The sequence below is a fragment of the Chlamydomonas reinhardtii genome, chromosome 6 (assembly GCF_000002595.2).
Source record: "Chlamydomonas reinhardtii strain CC-503 cw92 mt+ chromosome 6, whole genome shotgun sequence".
Taxonomy (NCBI): domain Eukaryota; kingdom Viridiplantae; phylum Chlorophyta; class Chlorophyceae; order Chlamydomonadales; family Chlamydomonadaceae; genus Chlamydomonas; species Chlamydomonas reinhardtii.
The window spans coordinates 3,743,421-3,761,109 of record NC_057009.1 but is presented as its reverse complement, the minus strand read 5'-3'; the positions used below and the strand labels follow the sequence as shown (position 1 = coordinate 3,761,109).

The 17,689-nt window shown below is 63.2% G+C and overlaps 3 protein-coding genes across 3 annotated transcripts; 1 reads left to right on the top strand and 2 right to left on the bottom strand.

The window, feature by feature from the left end:
• Positions 1 to 536: 536 nt before the first annotated feature.
• On the bottom strand, positions 537 to 6,458 carry CHLRE_06g278156v5 (uncharacterized protein). Its single transcript, XM_043063103.1, has 9 exons — positions 6,113 to 6,458; positions 5,768 to 5,851; positions 5,617 to 5,657; positions 5,422 to 5,467; positions 5,082 to 5,240; positions 4,889 to 4,988; positions 4,610 to 4,778; positions 4,175 to 4,502; positions 537 to 4,029 (listed from the first exon to the last, which is right to left on the bottom strand). Exons 1-9 carry the CDS (start codon positions 6,237 to 6,239, stop codon positions 1,427 to 1,429), a joined length of 3,657 nt encoding a protein of 1,218 aa, XP_042923808.1. The 5' UTR covers positions 6,240 to 6,458; the 3' UTR covers positions 537 to 1,426.
• A 140-nt stretch (positions 6,459 to 6,598) lies between these two features.
• On the top strand, positions 6,599 to 11,889 carry CHLRE_06g278154v5 (uncharacterized protein). The gene is made up of 13 exons (XM_001697965.2): positions 6,599 to 6,878; positions 6,982 to 7,108; positions 7,482 to 7,673; positions 7,862 to 7,939; positions 8,162 to 8,407; positions 8,571 to 8,675; positions 8,851 to 9,085; positions 9,308 to 9,466; positions 9,733 to 9,881; positions 10,126 to 10,298; positions 10,451 to 10,550; positions 10,731 to 10,827; positions 11,021 to 11,889. The coding sequence occupies exons 1-13, from the start codon at positions 6,778 to 6,780 to the stop codon at positions 11,233 to 11,235; spliced, it is 1,977 nt and encodes a 658-aa protein (XP_001698017.1). The 5' UTR covers positions 6,599 to 6,777; the 3' UTR covers positions 11,236 to 11,889.
• A 147-nt stretch (positions 11,890 to 12,036) lies between these two features.
• CHLRE_06g278153v5 (uncharacterized protein) lies at positions 12,037 to 17,598 on the bottom strand. The gene is made up of 10 exons (XM_043063102.1): positions 16,916 to 17,598; positions 16,443 to 16,565; positions 15,569 to 16,248; positions 15,088 to 15,360; positions 14,878 to 14,937; positions 14,711 to 14,749; positions 14,480 to 14,557; positions 13,856 to 14,209; positions 13,506 to 13,645; positions 12,037 to 13,389 (listed from the first exon to the last, which is right to left on the bottom strand). Exons 1-10 carry the CDS (start codon positions 16,989 to 16,991, stop codon positions 13,362 to 13,364), a joined length of 1,851 nt encoding a protein of 616 aa, XP_042923807.1. The 5' UTR covers positions 16,992 to 17,598; the 3' UTR covers positions 12,037 to 13,361.
• Positions 17,599 to 17,689: the final 91 nt, after the last annotated feature.

The window sequence follows — 17,689 nt, the reverse complement described above, 5'->3', positions numbered from 1 at the left end:
CGGACGCACCTCACCTGGCACACTGCCGACCACCATAGCGGCCCCAAACACGGGGCGCGACTGATCGTAAGGCCTGCATCCCGCGCAGCCACCGCCGCATGGCGCGCAGAATAGCACAGAAGCCGAGAGCAATGCGCGCATGGCGCTGCTAGGCGCTGCTCCTCGCTGAAGGACGTCTTTGACCCATAGGCCGCCGTGGTAGCACGCCGCGCACAGCCGCACGCGCCCTGACTCCCAACACCAGCGGCTGCGCTGCTCCTTTAAGCCGCACCTTGCTCCGAACCTCCGACACCACGAGGTCTGAGGTTGCCGCTGAGCTGCCCGCTGCTGCCACTGGTTGTGGCTGCGACCACTGGCGATGGCGGCATAGCGCAGCCCGCAGCGCCTCCACTGTCCCACTCCCACACGCAGCCCCAGTAGGCCCCAGCTGTAGACACTGGCACAGTGGCACTGTGCTCTGCAGCAGGTGGCCAGGTGCAGCTTGCAGCCGATGTCCAGCACCGCGCCCAGCTTCTGGAGGCGAACCCAGAGGTTAGCGGCGGTTTTGCCGAAGGCTGTGCACGCCGAGCGTGCCGGGACCATGAAGCAATGGCCCACATACATACCCAGTGCCCCCGCCACAGCGCCCCGCATCCGCCGTTGCATCCTTCCGGCCCGAGCACACGCCACCCCGCGTGGCCGCCGGCTGGCCGGCACCATCAGGTCGTGAAGGTGTAGCCGTCACCGGCGCGGCCGTGGTAGAAAGGCGTCGGCCTGGGACATGGCGCGCATTAGGTGTACGTATTGGACGATCCCGGTCTGGAAGTGTAATGCTTCTCGGTCTGGGTGGGCAGGCCGGCAGGAGGAGGGGCCCGCACTGCACGCCTCATCCGGCGCCCTGGCCGCCTCAACCCCCATTGCATGCCTCATGGAGCCTTGCCTCATCCCGTCTTAGCTTTCCATCGCACCGTGCCACTTCGAGCGAACTCCGGTGCAACTCCTCAACTTCTGCAGGCTGCTGCCAACACCTCTCCAGTCTCCAACCACACGGTCACAATGCATCCTTCTGGCCTGATGCCATGCTTCAGCCGTCACGCCGTCCATGTGTGTGTATAATGCGCCGCGTCATTTGCGGCCTTTTCGGCCACCCAGGAATCGACTGCTGCGCCGGCAGCCTGCAGGTCGCTGTCGTCGTCCAGTTAAGTCTTATTGACTACCGCCAACCTGAGGGCATCCCACGCCACGCATGGCTGGCTGCCTTGGTCATCCCCGTTCCAAGCAACTCCAACAGCCCCTTCGTCCCACGCACCGTCAACGCCCCACAGCAAGGCTCTACGTATTTGGACTGTTGCTTGTGATGCGTGTTGACTAGCCCTATGCCATGTAGCAGAATGTCCCAGAGGCTCATACCTACCGTTCAATTCTTTACGAGCCGCCCCGCCCCGTTTCAACGCTTCCAACCTGTTTGGCTGGCAGGTCGCGCCGTGGCCTTCGCGGCCGCGGCCTTGGCAGCGGCTTGCGCCGCCGCCCCAGGCGCGCCCGCCTTCGGCAGACAATTTCCCATAGTCGAGATCATCACGCCACCAAGCTTCAGACCCCGTGGAATGCGGCCCTTTGCACCCGCCTTGCCATCTCCGTGCCCGTCGCCCGACTCGCAGTGCGCTGCCTGGTCCTTGCCATGCAGCGCGTCCGCCCCCGCGCCGGCGTCACTTCCCGTGGCGTCCCTGCCCACCATCTGGGGCTGCTGATGCTGATCTGCAACAACGGGCTGACGTGCGGACCGGGACGTGCCCAGGCGCGCCACCGCCTGCTCGGCGTGGCTGGCGCCGCCGGCCGACACGGTGTGGTTGCGGCCAGCCGCGGCTCCGTTCCCGGCGGCTGCGCCACTGGCGTGGCTGCCGCCGGCGCTGAGCGAGCGCTGGCCAGCGAGGATGGCGTGCTGCGCGGCGTTGTTGTTGCTGTGGTTGTGCGGTTGCCTGCTACCAGCTGGTGGTGCCCGCTGGTGGTGCTGGTGCGGCGCTGACTGGGACGCCTTCAGCGCACCTGGCCCGTGCGTTGCTGAAGCGGGTTGCCGACCACTGGCACCACCGGCACCGGCAAGGGGCACTCCACGTGCAGCACCTGCGCGCTGAGGTGCCTGACCACCACCTTGGCTGGCAGCCGCGCTGCAAGGGTTGCTGTTGCACACATGAGCGGCGGCGGCTACCGTGTGCTGTGCGCCCTGGTCGCAGTCGCGGTCGCTGTCCCGCTGCGAGCTGGCCGCTGAGCGGTCAGCTGCGGCAGGTGCCGCCGCTGCGCGCGAGCAGGGCGTGGCGCCATCCGAAGGGGCTGCGAGGCTGGGCGCCGTAGCCTCCGACGGTCGCGAGATTGGAGTGATGTCCTGGACGGATGGGATGTGCGCGGTGGCCGCGCCGTAGCCCGCGGCAGGCTTTACTGAGGAGGCCGCCTCCGCCCATTGCCGCACTGACATGCCTGGGGTCATGAAGGGGTCAGCAACAGACGGCTGCGCCGCACCACGGCAGCTGGCGAGCCCCGAACCGCCCACCGTCGCCGCCAGCGTTTTGGACGGCGTGTGGAACGCGTCGTCAAAGTCCTGGTCCTCCACCACCTCGTCGTCGCCTATGTCGTCCTCGTCCTCCTCCTCACACGCGCCGTCCTCCTCGCCTTCAGGCTGCTCCTGCTCGATTGGGGCACGCGTGCGGTGTGACGGCGCACACGGCGACAGGTCCGCGGTGGTGGCGGCCGCGGGCGTGCGCGGGCAGGCCGACCAACTTGCCACCGCGGCCGATAGCGACAGCTTCTCGGCGTCGACGCTGAAGGTGCTCTCAAAGGGCGGGCTGCCCTTGGAGCTGTCCTTGCTCAGCACCGGCGTGCCGGCCGCATCCACGGCCGCGGCGGCCGCCGTGGCACCCGAGGCCGCTGCAAACGGGCTGCCCACCTGGTGGCGGTGGCCGGGGCTGCTGGGCGGCGTGTCACCGCTGTCCTGGGGGTCCAAGCCGTAACGCGCCAGCGCGGGACTGGCGCCGCCCATACCTGCGTCGCTGACCCGGTTGCCGGCGCCGTACAGCCGCACGCTACCCTTGCTGCCCGGCGTGGCGCCACCCACGGGCACGAGCGGACGCAGGCTGACGGGCGTGGTTGACGCCGGCGAAGCGGGCCGCTGGCACGCCACCTTCGCAGCGGCAGCCGCTGTGGCTCCGGAGAGGAAGGCGCCCGCGGCCGATGCTGCGACTGCCGTAGAGGCCATGAGCGGCGTGCAGTCCTCCGGGTCTTCGGCGATGCCGGTAGAAGCAGCAGCAATAGTTGTGCTGGGAGCGCGAGGCGGCATAGCGCCGGCACTGCCGCTCTGTGCGCTTCCTACCGCCGCCGACACGGCCCGGCCCTGCGAGGAACTGCCCGTCGCACGTGCCCGCTGGCTACCGCGCGCCTGGCCTGTGGCCGCGGCCTGGCCGTTGCCAGCGCTGATGGAGCCGCCCGAAAAGCGGTCGCTGTCGCGCAGGAAGACACGCGTGGGCAGCGAGTCGTTAGCGGACGGCGTGTTGCCGGCGGAGCTCGGGCTCGCGGCCCACGTGTTGGTGTGCCACATGATGGGGCTGCCGGGCACCTCCAGCCTGGGGGCGCCAGCACCGCGGCGGGCAGGCACAGCGCCGCTGCCGGTGCCCATCCCCAACACGACCTTCTCAGCCTCCACATCCTCCTCCTCCATGACGCCCTCATCGACATCGTGCTCGTCCCAAGTCGTGGACGAGGCGGCGGCAGCAGCCTCGTCGCCGCGCGATTGCACGGCGTTGGCGGTGTCGACCGTGCGGCACCGCGAGCGCTCCACATATGGCGTGAGACCGGAGGGACTGCTGTAGCTGCTGTCCACGCCGCCGACACCGGCAACAACAGCTTCGGGGCGGCCAGCCTTAGGCGAGGTGCCTTCAAGCGAGCGGGCAGAGGTTGAGGCACTGAGGCCGGCCGGCCGCCCAAAGCTGATCTCACTGTGCAGCACGGAGAGGGGGCCTCCGGCCTCAGCGCCCACCTGCTGGTCGCCTGGCACCAATCCATCTGCGACATACACGAGCCAGCTCATCAAAAAAAGGCGTCACTACATGCGTCCAAGGCACGTGGGGCAACCGATACAGGCCGCCCCAGCTTGCTGATTTCACAACCATAAAGGGCCCCACTGCAACGGCACGTTCAACGAACTCACCAGCGTTGCCGCTCTCCACGTGCTCCTCGATGACGGTGATCACCGCCGAGCCGCTGCTGGCGCCCACCGCGCGGTCCTGCAGCAGCGCCCGGGTGGAGGACCGGCCCAGCCCCATTCCCACAGAGCCCTCCAGCCGCAGCAGCCGCTCGCCCAGGGTCTGCAGCTCCTGCCACAGCGCATCGGCCGCCGGCAGGCTGGCCGCCGATGTGGCAAACGCCGTGGCGGGGGCGCCATTGATGCTGCTGCCGGCGCCAGGAGGCAGCCGTCGCTCCAGTGCCTGCACCCGGGCTTGCAGCGCTAGCAGCTGGTTCGCCAGCTCCTCGACCACCTGCACCAACGCGAACAGCCGGAGCAAAGCTCTTGGCCCCACACAACCTCGCGGGCGGCAAGGACCCGGCGTGCGACAGCAAACGCGCAGTACTGCCCTCCACACACCTTTGACTGGTCCGCCCAGGCCTGCTCCGCCACAACCCGCCACCGCTCCATGGCCTGAAGCCGCGTCTCCAGCGCCATGTTGCGGCTGTCCACCAGCGACAGGATGGCGGCGATCTGCTGCCCAGCCGTGTCGATCTTCTTCTGCCAACTCTCGCTTTGCGTGCTGAAGCTGCGGTTGCAGACGGAGGGCACGGGCATTAATAATGAGTCAGAGGCCAGCCGTACCGCAGGGCCGTGCCCTGCCGTGACTGGCTGGCTGGAGGTCCGTTTCGGACTGACCTGCGCACGTGCTCCAGCTCGCTGCGGATGGTGGCCTCCGCCTCCTCCAGGTGCTGCAGCCGTCGCTCAATCTCAAAGGCCGCGCCAGACAGCGGCACGCCTACACGCACGCACCAAACATCAAACTTCAGTACCTGCCGCATCACAGTCCAGTCGACAGCCCATTGTTGACAAGCCTTTGTTCCATGCTTGCCTGGTTGCCCCGGAGCGCCACCAGTGGACGATCCGCCACCACCACTACTGCTTGGGACGCGCGGCGGCGTCTTGGGCAGCTTCTTGATGACGCGGTTGCGGCGCATGAGAGTCTCCAGGTCCTGCAGCGTCTCCACGGCTGTGTCCGAGCACGGATTTCCTGCACAATGCATGGTTGTGACGGTCTCAAGTCGAGTCTGCTCCTCCCCCCGACTAACTGGGCCAACTGATTTTGGGCCGACTCAGTAGTATCGCCTTACGCTCCTCCTCTCTTCTTTCTAAAGCCACGCCTCGACGCGCGCAAAGCCTGGCCTCAGCCACTCTTCAGCCTGGCCGCTCACCTGACAGGTCAACGCCTTTCAGCGTCGTGTTGGAGAGCTTGAGCATCTGCGTTCGGCAAACCGCAAACAGGACTTATTCCAGCATCTCGTGCTGGGTACTGCACGTGGGGACACATCGTGTCGTAGGCGGTCTGACCACTCGCAAGCCCCCCCAAGGCACGCTGCGCTAACTCCGCCGACTGCCAGAAAACCTGCCTGCACCAGAGCCTTGGCGCCTGACTCCGCAATGTTGTTTTCTGCATGTTGCAAGCAGTGATCGACGTGATTGCGTCATTGGTGTTGGCCACACAAACGGACGTGGGGCGGGCATGCAACTGAACCCGCGTGTGCGCCTCAGGGTTCCTACCGGGCAGCTCCAGGAGCTCCAGGGTGGAGTTAGAGGCCAGGGCCTCCGCCAGCTGTACGGCATGAAGGCATGTAAGTCCGCAGCCTGCAAAAAGGCAACGATACGAGCCAACATCAAGAAAAGGAAGCTGGGGCGAAACAACCTTGGTAGCAGCGCTAGGTGCGTGCCTTGTCATTCCTATGGTATTGCCGGATTGCTTGCCACGGCTGCGGCTCTCCTGCACTGTTGCAGCCGCTGGCTTCATCAGCCGCCTCAACTCCGGGCCCCTCCCCTACGGCCTTCCCGCCTCCCGTTTGCCTCCAGACACCCAGACACAACCCTTGGGTTCCGTTGACGGCTGCTGACCTCTGAGGCGCACGCCCACCGCTACCGCGCCCGGCAGCGCTGTCACAACTCGGTCCCATGCTTGCTCGTCAATCGGCCCGTCGTGGGCGACGAATTTGCCGCTGTTCAGGGCTTCTGCGATGTCCATGGAGTATGTCAAAGGTTCCAAGCGCGGTCACGCGCTGAGTCAGTGCAGTTGTCAATCTGGTTGATAGTGTCAATGTCTCATTCGGTATATGGGCATAAGGCTAGCTGGAAACCATCAAGTGTTCTTAAGTTTGACTTGAAGGTCAACTTGCGCAAGGTCACCAGGCGCGACACTCTAGCCCTGCTGATGTGTTTACTATGATGTAGGTAGAATGATAGGTGCTGGCTCCAGGCGGAACACGGGTGCGGGGCGGAGACAAAAGGAGTGGGATCCAAACTGCATGGAATTGGCGACACGAGTAGAGCCTCAAGCAAAATTGGGTAACAAGGTTGCATTCATTCAAAACTTAGATAGCTCAAGTAATTACCTTAGCCTGCTTTGTAGCCTCTGTAGAGACTTTGCCTTCGCGCGGCGCTCCTGCTCTTCAAAAGGACCCTTGCATTTGCCCTTATCAACGTGGATATGCTGTATGTTCTATAGGCTTTTCAATTCCTTTAAGTTCTTCTGCGGCGCGCCCGGGGCGAGGTCGACCGGCCAGATGTCCCAGCTAGCAAGTGTTTTGGACGCGGCCGATGGGGATGCGGACAACGCGCAGCCTGGAACCAATGGAGCAGAGCCAGGGGTGACGACAGCCTACGAGTAAGTCTCAAGAACCGATTTTGGGTAAGGTGCAGTGCCCCGCACAGCACGCCAGGTGCCCTCGCAGCGGTCTTTTATGTTCAATCGCTTTACTAAACCGCAGGGACCACGTAGCTCGTCTTAAGGCGGAGGCTGAAGCGCAGGATGCACAGAACCGTCTCCGTGTTGCCCAGGAGCAGCTCGCTGAGTACGCAGTACAGAAGGAGGCAGATGCTAACGATCTACTGCAGGTAGGCAGCCTGGCTTAGACTAGCTGCAGACTATGAAAGGGCATGGGAGCCACTTCCAGGGCATCGGGGCCACCGACCCCGTCAAACAAAGCTGTTAGAGCCTCACAGCCAGCACAAGGGAGCCCCGTGTCCAAACATACTCTGATCTGCATCGTGCAGACGGGTGGGCTCCCAGGCTGGGGTTCGCAGGGGCGCAGCTGGGCAGCCGAGTGCGGTGATCGGCGGTGCACGCGAAGCCCCCAGCCCCCAGCACGACCGGCCTTGGGTGTCAGAGCGGCGCGCCATCCTCAGCGCACCACTCTTGATAGACGTCATAAGGGTTGTTTGCATGTGCATGTTCTCACGGGCACACGCACACGTCGTACGCGTGCAGGAAGCCGATAAGCTTAAGGAGGCGCTGCGGCAGCTGCTGGAGCAGCCCGGCAGCACAGCGGGGGAGCTGCAGCAGGTGGCGCAGCTGTATAACGCGCTGCGTGAGAAGGTTGTTGACGCGGTCACAGAGGCGCGCGCCTTCGCCGCGCAGCAGCAGAGTGACCTCGCCACGCTCAAACGCTCCAGCGCGCAGGTAGGGCTACGCGCACACAGGGGCTTCCAGGGCGCTGCAGCAGGAAGATACACCGCGGGAGGGGAGAGCACAACTGGCCGGGTGATAGGGTCTGGGGATACACGGCCAGGGTGACCTGGGTCGGGTCTGGGTTGCGTCCTTGTGCGACTACACGACTCAGGAGGCCTTATGAATATCGGCCCTCACAGGCGGACCTGCACACGGACGTGGAGATGAAGCGCGCACGTGACGAGCCGGGGTCTTCGGGCGACGCAGAGGAGGCGGAGGTGGGCAGTCGGGGGATGGTGGGAGCCGAGGCCAGCGCGCCGATCATACAGCTTCAGCAGGGTGGCACTCTGGGAAGGGAGCAGGCCGAGGGCGGCTAGCACTGCGGTGGTCTCTCAGTGATGTTGGTCGGCTGAGCCAAGCCCTTGTGTCTTGAAAAGTGTGGTCCGTGCTACAAACCGTGCCTCACCAAAAGCTGCAACGCCCGCGCGCCCCCGTCGCAGGAGGAAGAGGAGGACGAGGAGGCTGTCGAGCCGGAGCGCGGCAACATCGGCTCGCAGCCGGCGGGCCAGCCCAGCACTAGCACCAGCTTCGCAGAGCGCGCGCGCTACATCCCGCTGCGCCTCACACACGACGAGCGCAAGTTGCTACGGCTGCTGGAGTCGGCGCTCAACGTGAGCGAGTACACGGACAAAGTCGACATCCTGAGCTGGCGGAGCAAAAACCAGCGCATCCACGCGCAGATCAAGGTGCGTTTTACGACGTTGACTGGGTCCGTAGCTAGCATGGGAGCGTGCAGCAGTGACTTCAAGGAGGAGGAACTCATGAAACTGTGCTTGCGTGCGCGTATGTGTCTCGTCTGCGTGCCCTTATCCAGCCGAACATTAAGTGGGTTCCCGGTTCAACCCACAGGACTTGTGCGCCATCCTGTCTGGGCTCATGGTTGCGGCGGACTATAAGAAGGGGCAGGAGCTGATTCGGGACCGCAACTTCGCCGACAACGCCGAGTTCTTCCAGGTGCGTCAGAAGGGTAACAGAAGGAGTGCGTGTTAAGGTGTGTGTGCGGGCCTGGCGCTTCGGAACTGAGAGGCGCTGGAGAATGGGGCTGGTGTGGGCAGGCGGAGCCTTCTACAGCCGTCCGGCTCAGGGCCTGACATGTCCGCCACACGTGCCGGCTGTGCGGACTTGTCAGGACATCTTCGAGCTGGGGCGACGATACAAGATCCTCAACCCGGACAAGATGCGCAGCGAGTACGGCAAGCTGATGTACATGCTGATGGACAGCTCAGAGCCGGCCATCCAGGAGCTGCTGGAGTTCCGCTGCGTGCGCACGCTGCGCACCGTGTACGTGTTCCTGGAGGAGCGCGGCGGGCTGGCCATGCTGGACGACGCGCTGATGCACACGGCCACGGCGGAGATCATCTCGGGTGAGCCCAGGGAAGGCGGGCTAGCGTGGTGGTGAAGACGGGGTGTTGGGAGAGCATGAGGGGAGGCTGTGTGTGAATGGATGGCTTGGTGGATGGGTGCGTGAGGCAACTCTGGTGCTGGGCGCGCTAGGCCGGCCAAATTCAGGCGAACGCATGTGCGTTTCTGTTGTCCGCTTCTGTTGTGCACGCTTACTAACGGGTTACTGTGCAATTTCCCTCCAGGCGACCGCCCCCGCCACGAGATCCAGCGCGACATCAAGCTCAAGGAGAGGGCGCGCGAGACGCTGAGCCGCAGGTACCGCTCCAACCGGCTGAGCGAGGAAGACATCCTCACCTGCATCTACTCCCTGTCCGACAACAACTCCTACCTGCTCTTCAACCGTGAGTTGCCTCAGCAAACTCACTTGTATGCAGCGCTTCCTGTGGCGGTGCAGCCGACTCCCGGTATGCGGTTGTGCAACTTTGCAGCACCGCAAACGCTGCCCCGCCCATCGGTACGCGCACCCCTACGCCTGCTGTCTACTTCGCTACACTTCTCTGCACCAATGTTTGCAACCCCCGTATCGATGCTCTGCTTTTCCTCCTGAATGTTGCAACCCCCTGTCGATATTCTGCCCGCCACACTCTTCACCTACACCTTGGCACAGGCGACCCCATCGACCGCTTCATCCTCTACTTCCACCGCTACTTCAAGGCCGACACGCACGAGCCTGGCTACTCGCTGGCCATCCAGGGCGGTCGCGACGGCGCGCGTCTCACGCACAACCATGAGCGGCAGTACCACTACGTGCTGCAGGTGCGCGGGGCATCCGACACTGCACTTGAGTGTTTGAACCGGGGTTTGTCCCCGCCTATGACAGCTGGGAAGTAATGTGCTGACATGCGAAACGACAGGCTTGGCGTCCGCTTAGAAGTGCCTACGGCATGGGCTATAGGCGGAGGCAATTAGGCCAAAGCAAGGTTGGGACCCCTGAGGTTCTTTACCCGCTCCCAGCAATCTCCCCTCACATTCTTCACGGCCCGCCGCGCAACCCCTGCAGTCGTTGTCGCTGTGGCGCGAGATCAGCACCGAGATGTTCAAGCTGTGGTACCTAGCGGAGACGGACATGCTGCGCGAGGGCAACAACTACCGGCTGTGCGACACGGGCCAGGGCCTCAATCGCGTGCAGTCGGCGCCCTCGGTCGGCCGTGCCATGCAGCAAATCCTGGGCAGGTGCGGCGGCTGTGCAAAGTTGGCCGCGGCAAACTGTGCAGCAGGGGTCCGGCCCGCAGTATGGCGTGGTCTGCAGCGGTGCAGCGGTGCTTCTGCATTCACTGCTTGCAGTGCTAACGGCCATGCGTATCCTTTTGTCTTTGGGCGTGCAGGGTGCAGCAGCGCATTGGGTCGTGGGTGGGGTCCTCGGTGGTGCACCTGGGCGACCACAACGTGCCCAACGCGCTCATGTTCATCGACAAGTACACGCAGGTGGGTGTTGCGTCTATGGGACATGGCAGGGCATGTGTTCCAAACCCACAACGAAGGAGGAGGACCGGGGCCCATGGCCACAATGGTGGTGGCCAACGCAGGACCACGGTGATCACCGCACGATGCCTGACGCAGTGCCACGAGCGCAGACAGCTATGATCAGACTGTATCTATTTGCAGGTGCCACGCATCCTGAACCCGGTGGTGGCGGTGCTGGAGGAGCTGCCCAAGCTGTACCGCGACCCCAACCTGCGCGCCTACATCGACGGCACGTTTGGTGGGTGCCGCAGCGCTGGGGCAGCGCCGCAGGGGAGGGCACGCGGACCACGGCAGGGGCTTCCGACACACGCATGCGGGCATAGCTACACGCACTGTCACCTGTGACCCAGCACCAGCAAACCGAAGCGATTGGAGCGCACGCCCACCACATGATTGGGGCACTGAGTGATCCTGCTGTTGCTGGGCCACAGGCGGTGTGGAGCAGTGCCGCAAGTCCATCCTGGTGGACTTCTGCCGCCACGCATTTGACGGCTCTGGCGCAGACAACTTCTTCGACGCCGGCAGCTGCATTGACGGCCGCCTGACCAGCGCCTGGAACTGGTGCAGCAAGCTGGAGAAAAAGTCGTACTACTACGTCTTCAAGCTGGCTGGCTGGAGCGGCTTCGATGGCGAGGTCAAGTCGTAAATTGTGTTCGTTGGTCAAAGGACACCTAGCCTTGTGTAAGGGTGTGTTGTATGGCTGCGTGCGGCGGTGCGTGGTGTCAGGTGATGAACGCGGGTAGGAGTGATGGGCTTGGTAATCCGCCTGCGGTAATTGGCAGGCGATGTACGGGCGTAGGACAGCGTCGCTCGGACCTTGCAAGGTGCGGAGCACGTTGTCAGGCTTGCCGAGAGGTCCGCGCTAATGCTCCTCGGGTGGCTAGTCGGGTTTCAATACCCATACCGTAACTAGGCAACATTCGGCTGGCCTGGGACTAGCAGAACGTGGCAGGCCCATGTGGCGAGAGTCATGGACGCCACCTGCGGAGCCGCGAGCCGGTCTGTCAGTGAGAGGCTGCAGAGTGCAGTCGAGGGTGCAGAAGTCGAGAGAGGAGTGCAACGGAGAGTGGAGAGCGCGAGGGTTTGCTGCGAGACTTGCGGGGAAGGTAGGTGAAGGTGTCACTGTGTTGCAGTGCTGTGTCTTGCAACCAGGATCAGAAAGCACCCGATAACTATGGCTAGACCAGGGGACGCTGGGATAGATCCTGCGAAGATGCTTGACCCGGTCCAGCTGTTTCAGGCGACAAGTCAGCAGGCAGGGCCTGAACGTGGTGGGCTTCCTGTGTAAACACAGACGCTTTGCATCTCTCATTGTGGACCAATTCTCAAGACGGCCCACCTTAGAGTGAGAGGGACAGGGGTCGGCTCTCTGTGACTACGAAACACGCGGGGTGTGTTAACTGGCGCCGCTTGCTGGCCCGTGCGGGCGGGGTCACGGGGCGGGGTGTGTTAACCTTAAAGGTGCTGTCCAGTCGATAGCATGACAGCCAGAGGCCAGGATGCGCTGGATTGCTCAATTTTGCAGGGTCTGAGACGCCCATACGTAAAAGCTATCGACGAAGGGCGGATGCCACACCCACCACACACGAATGCATGAATGACCAACATCTATCTCCACGTCACGCCACTAGTGACGCCTGTTCATAGTGGCGCAACACCCGCCTGCCCTCGCTTCGCCCATACACGCCCTGCCTGACCCCAACGCGTGCTGTAGCCCATCCAACGTTACAGTGAGCACGTGGCTCCCTTCATTCATGGCGTGTGCGCCTTTATGCTTAGTGCCGAGTGCCGGGTGGCCACGTGGCTGGTTGTCTCATACCTATCTGCACCTTGACGTGCACTCACTCGGGCGCCTTGCCACAAAGGCAGAAGCTCTGTTTAATGCCAGCGCCCCACAAACCGCCTCAAGCTGTGCCACCACGCGTTCCGTATCGCCTGTTGTCAAGGCACACGCCAGCAGCAAGAACCCGCCTACAACTTAATATTGCAGCCTGTCATCCGGACGAAGGCATTTACTGCGCAATTAAGCCGTCACACTCCGTTATCCCACTGAACGAAACGCACCAGAGCAATGACTGGCACTTGCCCGGACTAAGCGACCTACATGTCAAGTTGTCAACCCCAACTCCAGCACGCAATCACTACACGCGCTGCCTCCGATTACTGATATACCAACATCCGGTCCAGTAAGCAGGTCGTCGGTAACCAGTACCCCGTGCACTGGGACCCTGAATATCTTCATGCCTAAAATCTTCCCGGCACGCCGTGTGCTACTTGCCGCGGGCCAACTGCATCACAGTACGCTGGCGCCGCGCAAGCTACTGAGTGTAACTTCATGCATCAAGTACAACGCTATTCATAAGGTATCCCATTCATACAAATGTTTGAGGGGTATCTTCGAGAGTGTCCCCCGCCACCGTTTGCCCACACTCATTCCATGTGCTGCTGCCGTTCTTGCACGCATCAGAAAGCAGTGACACGGTATCGGGACTGGTCACGGTATGTGCTGCGTATGCTCGCTTACCGGTATGTACAGTAACTCTCCAGCCACTAAGCAAGGGTTCCCGAGTAGAAGTAGCAAGAGCGCAAAAGTGCTGAAGTGCAAGTGCGTTGTAGTGCAAGTTCGTTGAAGTGCCAGTGCATTGAAGTGCAAGTGCCTTTAAGTAGAAATTCTCCATGTATAGTATGACACCTTTGAAAGGCCCGCTATCTGGCGCCGCCTCCCGCTGCATGCCAACCTAGCTGCTCGTCAACGGTGACAGCCACATGTGCTTACACGCACTCCGTGACCCGCGTGTACCTGTGCAGAACCAACCATGGGGGACAAGCAGCAAAGTGGGAGGTCATACCAGGCCCCCCTCGTCAACAATTCACCCAAGCTCCTTCAACCGTGCCCAACCCGGCGCCCCGACACACCTGCACAACTCCAACGTCACACGCGGCACGGCGTCTGTGAGCGGGCTCCTGGAAACCACTCGCAGCGCCAGCTGCAGACTCGAGGGACCCAGGTTGCGGCGGCCAGCCGGCGGCCAGAGCTGGCGCGGGCCCACATTCGCCTGCGCACGGCCCGGCAGCCCACATGCGCGCATTGGTGGTGAGGAGCCGTCAGGGGCAGCACCCTGATTCCTGCCCAGCGACCATCAACAGCCCTGGCCACCTACACACAGCTCTGCAGTCTTCACAGCCACACACATACACACACAAGACACGCATGTTACACGCACAAACAAAACACAACGCGCACGCATACACGTACGCACGCTCACCACCAGCACAGTGACGTTTCCGCGCCAGGGCGAGCCCAGCGGCAGCGTGTCTATGTAGCTGTGCAGCTGCACGCGCCCGTGGAAGCGGTCGTCCAGGCCCGTGTCGCACCCCGACGGCGACCGCACGCGGTAGCTCACGAACAACGCGCCCGCGTTGGGGTCAGCCAGGGGCGACGGCGCCAGCCAGCCTGGGTTGATGCGGATGTGGTTGGCTAGGAGCCTGTTGTGTGCCGGCAGGCTGTAGCGTTGCCAGGCGTTGGCGGGCAGGGCGGGCGTGCCCAGGGTGGCTAGGGGGGTGGCCCAGTTCAGTCGCGCCATCTGAGCCACGTTGAGACAGGTGTTGTAGCCTGAGCCCTGTATGTGGTGTGTTGGAGAAGAGAGGAGCGATCGGAGGGCTGGCGGGCGCGACAGTGGAGCGGCGATGGGAGTTGTGCCGTCCGGGCCAGGGGAGGCTGGACGCCGTCGCCATGAGGCTTTGGAGGGCATCTCAGTTTGCTGGGGGGCAACCTCCTGGGAGTGGAGTGGAGAGCCGCTTGAAAGGTGTTAGGCAAGAGGCTGACGTGCGCTATGCTGCTATCACGGTCGCAGAGCATATGCGTGCGGAATGTGCTTTTGTGCTCTCACCATGATGCAGGAGCCGTCGCCGTAGGGGTCGGTGGAGTTGTCGCGAATGCTGTGGAACAGACCCTTGTTGTGCAGCATCTGCAGACGGAGCGAGGGACACACGGGCGGGCAGCGTGCAGCCGTGCAAGCGCCGGGTTAGGGAGCCGCGGCAGCTGAAGCTGTGAAAGCAGCTGCTGCAGCAGACATGGACGCAGGCAACGGTGGGATCACACGAGCCCCGTCACACCGCACCTCGTGCATGACGTTCCAGTACGGCCAAAAGTTCCCGGTCTGCGGCGGCAACACACACGTCGAGTTTGTGCAGGTGTGACAAAAACACCGAGTTGCCATGCATTGTCAACCCGCCCTTCCCGCTCTCAACATCCACCCCTGTCCCAAGCGCCGCCTGCCCCACTCACCGCGGTCCATATGACGTAGCAGCGGCTGAGCGGCCAACCGATGAAGTCGGGCGCGCAGCTCTGCATTCATCCCACAGCGCCACACAGCCAAGTCATGATGCTGCGGATCATCCAGTCCTCATCTAGGGCAATAACGCTCCCAACAGTCCAAGAATGATGCCCAGCCCGCGCCCGACCACAGCCCTACCAGGGCCCTACAGGAGCCCGTACCTGGGTGCCCCACGACACCACGCCGCAGGCATTGCCGGGCGGCAGCACCAGCATCAACCGGCCGTACTTCCCCGTTGGCAGCCCCCAGCGCGCCGCCACCGCCGCCACGACGTATTCCGACCAGCCCTGCTGATCTAGCGGGCCGCAGCTGCCAGTGCCCCAAGGCCCCCCTGAGCTGAAGCCAGAGCAGGGCACGTCAACCACGCCGGGCGCCACCGCCACAGCCGACGGGTCCAGGTAGCCCATGCCGTTGCTGACAGCGGTCGTGTAGGACTGCGGCAGTATGAGGGCAGTGCGGTACTTAGCAGAGCGGCAGTGCGGTGGGACCCAACCAGCGAGGAGACCGTTTGGCAGAGCCAGTCGCGGGGTGCGGCTCCTATACCTTCACCTCCCACGTTACCATTCGTTAAGCCGGCCAGGCAGCCGACCATTGCACTCGGCTAAACAACCACGCCGCCGTGCAGCCCCCGCACCCCCGCACCTGCAGCGTGGTGCGTGCCGGTCCCAGCAGGTATCCCTGCAGCGTGTCGGGCCGGACTGCGGGCTGGCGCCCACACAGCGACACCACCACCGCCAGTAGGCTGAAGCGAGTGGCATCCGAAGGCGCCGGGGGCGGTGCCGGGGGCGAAGGAGAGGGCGCCGAGGGCAAGGGCGGGGACGGAGAGGGAGGGTGCTGCGAAGGAGGCTGGGGTCGCGGCCGCGGCGGAGGCCGCGGCGGGCGAGGCGAGGGCGGTGGTGGAGAGGGCGCCGGCGGTGTTGACGATCGCGGATGGTTTTGTGGCGGCGGCGGCATCTTGGACCGCCGGCGCGGCGGCGGGGGCCTGGGCGGCGGCGATGGCGGGCTGGGCGGTGACGGCGAGGGGGGTGCGGGAGGCAGCAGCGGCGGCGACTTGCGCCTCCCCCGGTCCACCAGCGGCGGGGGCGACCTGCGTAGCGCTGCGACGTCATCTTCGCCGCCGTCACCGGGAAACACCACGGGCGGCGGGGGGGATGGCGACGGTGGCGGTGGCGATGTGGGTCGCGCCACACTCACGCCTTGCAGTGACCCCGTCCAGGAGTGGAGGGGGTCGGCGGACAGTGTGTAGGTCTTGGCGACGTAGCTGTCCACGACCACTATGTAGCGGGTTGCATCGCATAGCCCATGGACCGCCACGTCCTCACCTGTGTGCATGCATGTGTGTGTACGCGTGTGTGTGTGTAAGCGTAGCGTGTAGTGGCATTGCAGTTATGGGACCCTGGAGTGGGGTGGATCGCGGGAAGGGCCAGGAAGGGGCCGGCAAGAGTGCAAGAGGTCACATGTTCTGCTGCAGGACAACGCACGAATACAGGGGGGACAGGAGAAGGTCTAGACTCACCCGTGGAGAAGTGGGTTTCCCCAATCAACGACAGGTCCAGCACCCACAGCGCTGCTTGCGTTACGTTGACTGTCTGCAACCAGACGGTGCGTCCCGCACGGCCTTGCTGGACCGTAACCGTGCCTGTACGGGTCCATGACAGGCGGGTTCGAAGCCCCATGAATTCTTTCACACACACGATGCTTTGCGGGTTACGCTGCTAAGTACTGGGCAAAGACCTGACTCGAGGAAGCTTGAGTTAAGCCGTAGCGCACATACGGTAAAGGCGACGTCGTGGGCGCGGGGTGGGGACGGAGGCTGGGCTGGCACGGGGCAAGTCGCTTGCACAACGACCAGCTAACAACTGGCGACGACCGCTGCCGCAATACAGCATCGGCATACCATCCAATACGAATGGTGGCTGCTCAAGCGTCGGGCCGCCGCGGCCCGCATAGGTGGCCTCCCGACCCCTGCATGACCGATAACCTTCTTACCAACTAGCCACCGCTCGTCGACGGCTGCGTTAATGGGTGGAAGCAAAGCTAGAAGTCCACAGATTGTGATGGGCATCCACCACAAGCAGCTGAAAGACCGAGCATGAGGACCATCGCGCCTGCGCTTCTCGCTCCCGCAGCAGCAACTGGACGCCCGCATTTGCTGTCTTCTAGATGTGCATTCTTGGCATAGCTTCGCACTGTTGAAAACCGATCTTACGAGCACCAGTAGGGGGAGGTGCCGTCTGTCGACGAATCCACCGTCTGTCGATCAAGTGCAGATGCTTCTATGCGATCGCAATGCTTCAGTAATGCATCTTACTGTGTTTATGATAAAGATGAATGCATGTTCGCAAACGGCGTTTGCAAAAGTGAGGCGGCAGTTTGGATTCAGGAATCAGGGCGCTCGCCAGAACGTGGGGGCGTGGGGCCATGGCTTATGCGTTTGACACTACTGCTCAAGTGGTATCCGTTGATGTTGCAAGACAAGCATGGAACCATTCCATTTGAGGGATGCGAACCAGAATCGCGGACCGCGTCCACCTTCGGCCCCGACACTTCGACTGAGCGCGTCCATGACCCACTCCAACCACGACCGCAAATTGCCAAGCTGCATATCTTGTCAAGCTCCTCAATACTGTCCGGTAATAGGCTCGGGTTCAAGACGCGAAAGCGCCCTGGTGTTGCCCTCTTTATCGCCAGCAAGCGTATGCCCATCTCAGGGAGTCTCAGGGCTGCCTCCCATGGCTGCCTCCCCTTTTCTCCCTTTCATCC

Bases quoted from the DNA above. Each gene is read 5' to 3' on its own strand.
- CHLRE_06g278156v5 (XM_043063103.1), bottom strand. From the start codon at position 6,239: ATGGACATCGCAGAAGCCCTGAACAGCGGCAAATTCGTCGCCCACGAC. The intron at 5,468-5,616 runs GCAGGTTTTCTG...TGCCGAACGCAG, and splicing joins GCGCCAAGGCTCTGGTGCAG to ATGCTCAAGCTCTCCAACAC. The intron at 4,030-4,174 runs GTGAGTTCGTTG...TGTATGTCGCAG, and splicing joins CGTGGAGAGCGGCAACGCTG to ATGGATTGGTGCCAGGCGAC.
- CHLRE_06g278154v5 (XM_001697965.2), top strand. From the start codon at position 6,778: ATGTCCCAGCTAGCAAGTGTTTTGGACGCGGCCGATGGGGATGCGGAC. The intron at 7,940-8,161 runs GTGGGCAGTCGG...CCCCCGTCGCAG, and splicing joins GCGACGCAGAGGAGGCGGAG to GAGGAAGAGGAGGACGAGGA. The intron at 10,828-11,020 runs GTGGGTGCCGCA...GCTGGGCCACAG, and splicing joins CTACATCGACGGCACGTTTG to GCGGTGTGGAGCAGTGCCGC.
- CHLRE_06g278153v5 (XM_043063102.1), bottom strand. From the start codon at position 16,991: ATGCCCATCACAATCTGTGGACTTCTAGCTTTGCTTCCACCCATTAAC. The intron at 16,566-16,915 runs GTAAGAAGGTTA...GGACCCGTACAG, and splicing joins CGACGAGCGGTGGCTAGTTG to GCACGGTTACGGTCCAGCAA. The intron at 14,210-14,479 runs GTGAGAGCACAA...CACCACATACAG, and splicing joins GCGACGGCTCCTGCATCATG to GGCTCAGGCTACAACACCTG.